The sequence below is a fragment of the Austrofundulus limnaeus genome, unplaced genomic scaffold (assembly GCF_001266775.1).
Source record: "Austrofundulus limnaeus strain Quisiro unplaced genomic scaffold, Austrofundulus_limnaeus-1.0 Scaffold1284, whole genome shotgun sequence".
In the NCBI taxonomy this organism is placed as follows: Eukaryota; Metazoa; Chordata; class Actinopteri; order Cyprinodontiformes; family Rivulidae; genus Austrofundulus; species Austrofundulus limnaeus.
In genome coordinates, this window is record NW_013953686.1 from 48,319 (window position 1) to 52,438 (window position 4,120).

Below are 4,120 nucleotides of genomic sequence, written 5' to 3' on the forward strand. Positions count from 1 at the left end.
GATCAAAATAGCATAAAAACACAGTTAGACAGATAAGATCAATACCAATAAAAAAATGAAGTAAAATCAAGTCTCAGTTGGGTTGAAGGTCAATGAGTAAAAGTAAGTTTACAGACAGGTCTTGAAAATGGACAGTGAGTAGTTCTGCTGGATGTGCAACAGTAAGGTGTTCCAGATCTTAAAGCCACCAACAGAGAAGGTCCAGTCTCCTCTAAGCTTCTGCTTACAGGTGGGACTGACCAGGATCAGCTGGTCAGCAGACCTGAGGGACCCAGAGGGAGTGCACCGGTGGAGGAGCTCTGTTAAATCAGGCTGTTTAAACCCTTAAAGACTCAAGACTTTTAAAAGAAACTCTAAAAGACACAGGCAGCCTGTGGAGAGAAGCAGGACAGGGCTAATGTGATCTCTCCTCCGTGTTCCTGGTACAAGATGTGCAGCAGCAGTTTGCACCAGCTGCAGCGTGTGAGGGATGACTGACTGACACCAAAATAAAGAGAATTACAGTAATCCAGCTGTGATGTAATGAAGGCGTGGATTACTGTTTCAAACTGGTGTCTTGGCAGTGTAAAGTTTATCTTTGCTATTCTCTGTAAATGATAAAAACCAGATTTCACTGTGGCCTTTGATTGTTGAGTTTAAAATCACTGTSCATCCTAAAACCAAGGTCCGTAGCTGTGGACCTGAGGCAACATTGCTAGGAGGTCTAAGTCAACTGGAGGACTCTGTCATGCTCCACTGGGTCCAAAAATAAGTACCTCAGTCTTTTTTTCATTAAAATGCAGAAAGTTTAGGGCCTCCCAAACTTTAAGATCCTCTAGAGATGATAAAAGAGGTTTAACAGACCAGACATCAACTCGTTTTAGAGACACACACAGTAGATTTGGCAATCATCAGCATAACAGTGAAAGGAGATGCTGTGTTTCCTAAAAATCAAACCTAAAGGAAGGAGATACAAAGAAAAGAACAAAGGACCTAGGACAGAGCCCTGGGGAACCCCACGTGGCAGAGGGGCAGAGGAAGGTTCACAAAAGTTCACAATAATAATAAAAAATAACTTGAAGCACTAAAGCTCCTTCTTAACTTTATTTTTATTATTTAGCTGCTAATTTCTGGAGGTGTGTTTGAAAATGTCATCAATCTTTATTCTGCCTGCTTTAGCTGACACCTGCAGGGGGTGTGGCTACAGAGCAGTAGCACCTGCCGCTGTGTCACGCTCTGCTAAAAAGTGCTTCTCGGTCAGCTGTTTTTAATTTCACATCGCTACCTCCACCAGGGAGGTTGTGTTTTAGTTTGGTTCGTCTGCGCACACATTTACTCGAAGTTCATGAACAGATTTTTATGGAATTGTCAGGAAATGTTGAGGCCGTCAYAAAAAACAAATCATTACATTTCGGTGGTGATCTGCATCAGTTGTTACAAACACAGTTCTTATAAGTGAGTTAACAAAACGTTTTGGTGTGAAGAAGGTGACGGCTAACTTACAGTGACAGTTGGAGCAGCAAAGGCCAAGCTGAAGAGCAAAGGCAGGGGGCAGACTTCCTGTCTGGGCAGGATGTAGGGAAGTGACAGACTACGGTCGTTACAACTGTACCCAGAATGCACCGGTTGGAAAATGTCCGTCAGCTCCAGGAAATAAAGACTGACAACTGAGGACGCCAGAATGGGGAGCTGCAAGAAAGAGCCAAACAACAACAAATAAGACAAAAARCTCACACTTAAGGCAGGAACTATTTTAGTGTTTTTATATTTAATGTAAAACGAAGCTACTCTGAAAACCTCCTAACCATCACAGCTCACCATCGCATGAAGTGAGCCTGTTTTCCAATGACTTTCTGTTTTTATGTTKCCTTGATGACAATGAAGATCACTACAGCTGGAAAAGAAATGATTTTATACAGCTGTTCTATGGTCCTGGTACCTTTTATGTTAGCGAGAAAAATCATTAAACTGCCTGTTATTCAGCACCAGCAGGCAGAAGCAGACATGATGTCTGTGTCTGTGTGTATGTGTTAACAAAATGTCTCATGAACTTAAGGACATTTCCATGAACCTTTGTTAGTGTTAGAGTGTTACTAAACCAAGCTTTTCTAATGCGACACTTCAACTCATTCCAATTCAGTTTATTTATCCAAGTCACAATAAATGTGGTTTCAGGTCTCATCGATCTAAAGAAGCATCAGATTGTGTTGAGTCTTCACTTCATCACAGTCTCCATTCTGAGCAGCACATCGGTGACAGTGGAGAGGAAAAACTAACAGGAAGAAACCTCCAGCAGAACCAGAACCAGGCTCATCACATACAGCCATCGGCCTCAACCTGCTGGGTCTGGGGGGACAGAAAACAGACAGAAGGGTGGTGCAAACTGAAATGTCACCTATGTGTACTAACTGTATGTTTATCTACAACTAATTAAACTCAAAAAAGTCAACACAATTTAAGCTGGTCCCCACAAAATGGTTATGTTTGGTTCTTATTGAGCTACTGTTTGTTGTGGAAGTAGCTCAGTCACTCATGATACAAACTTCGTGTGTGAAGACCCTGTCGCACTATAACAGACAAACTTATGACAACTTGTGAAAAGTTTGATGGGATTAGTTTTACCTGGGGACCCCATGCTATTTATAATTACAGAGATTATCCGTGTTGTTAATCCTGTGAGAATCAACCATGTCAGTAATTTGTAAAGTAAAAATTCCTCCACAAATTACCTACAATAATTCACTAAAYTCTGAGGTCCTGTGATGATATTAATCCAATGTGAACAGGCATCTCTGTGATTTGGACAGGAATGGACTGAATCCCATATGTAATTAGGCAGCTTTGGTTTCCTTGGTGTATTTTTATTTACTTTAGGTGAAGACTGGAGGCTGGATTGGAGTGCACTGAAAACCTTTGTGTCCCGGGCCGGGAAAACCCGACACATTRTGTGCGCCATAAAAAMAGGGCTGAAGACAGGGAGCAAAATCAGATGCAAATGGTGGCTCGCTGTGCGGTAAGAATAATTATTTTTTSTGTGTGTAGCCTGCTGGTTGATGCTGAGTGTGGAGCTGTGGCCGTAGCGCAGCAGGCTTTGGGTAGCCACTCGTGGTGGGCGCAYGCCCCCTCGCCAGCTGAGATATGGTTGGCCGTTGGGGACATAAATCAGGCGTATATTCACGCCCGATTTGACCTGTAATTTACGTGCTGCAGCGTGTTTTTAAATGCAAACGTGTTGTGAATCTGAACACTCAGTCACATAAATAACACGCGAACGCATATACGCCTGAGTATGTCCTCTACGGCTTGCCATACTGTGAAGGTGTTCAAACACGTCGACCCCTTTGGACGTTTMCCTGTCYGATGAGCCTCAAAAATCTATCATTTTTCCAAAACATCCGTACCACTCATACCCACATGTGGGGTCTGTCGGCCGTGGAGATGACTGCCTGCTGTAAGCAGGAGGAGAGAAGAGCGTAAAAAGTGGATAACTTGATGAATATTGTTTTTTAACGTCCGTTCAACGCCGTGTTCAACTGAGTAAACAACAACTAACCAGCTTCAACGTCACATTCAGGAGATGTCTGTAAATTTAAGGAAAACCTCAGGCGTTGGTTATCMYGTRYGAATGCACCACATAAAACACAGACGTCAGGGAGTAATTTATTTATTACATGGGGTCTCCAGATGATTCTTATCCTGTGTGAATAGGGCTGAAGCTGAAGATAGAATTAAATAAATCTACTGGAAGCTTGTTTTGGACCTGAACTGTAAACCTGTGATTCTAACAATTATAACAAATTAAAGCTGATGTGAGTAAAGCAGTCAGAACACAGGGCGGCTGAAGAGAATCGTTCTCTAATCAGACAGTTGGTGGTTTAATTCCCCACCATTCAGTCACATGTTGGAGTGTCCCTGAGCAGGACACAGAACCCTCCCATCCCTCTAACCAGAGAGTTGGCGGTTCAATTCCCCGCCCCCCCCACCCCGCCTCTGATGTCTCATCAGTGATGAGTGTGTTTTAAAGCACTGATCAGTCTCTGATGTGTGAATGTTAGCTTTGTACAGACATTACAAAGAGCTGAGTGTGTGTGTGTGTGTGTGTGTGTGTGTGTGTGTGTGTGTGTGTGTGTGTGTGTGTGTG

General features: G+C 43.0%; 1 protein-coding gene across 1 annotated transcript in view; it reads right to left on the reverse strand.

The window, feature by feature from the left end:
* Nucleotides 1–4,120, reverse strand: part of LOC106534850 (lipid phosphate phosphatase-related protein type 4) — a 67,741-nt gene that overhangs the window by 31,378 nt on the left and 32,243 nt on the right. The window contains exon 2 of the mRNA XM_014031619.1: nucleotides 1,483–1,668. Coding sequence (XP_013887073.1) covers nucleotides 1,483–1,668 — 186 coding nt within the window. The remainder of the gene's footprint in view (nucleotides 1–1,482; nucleotides 1,669–4,120) is intronic.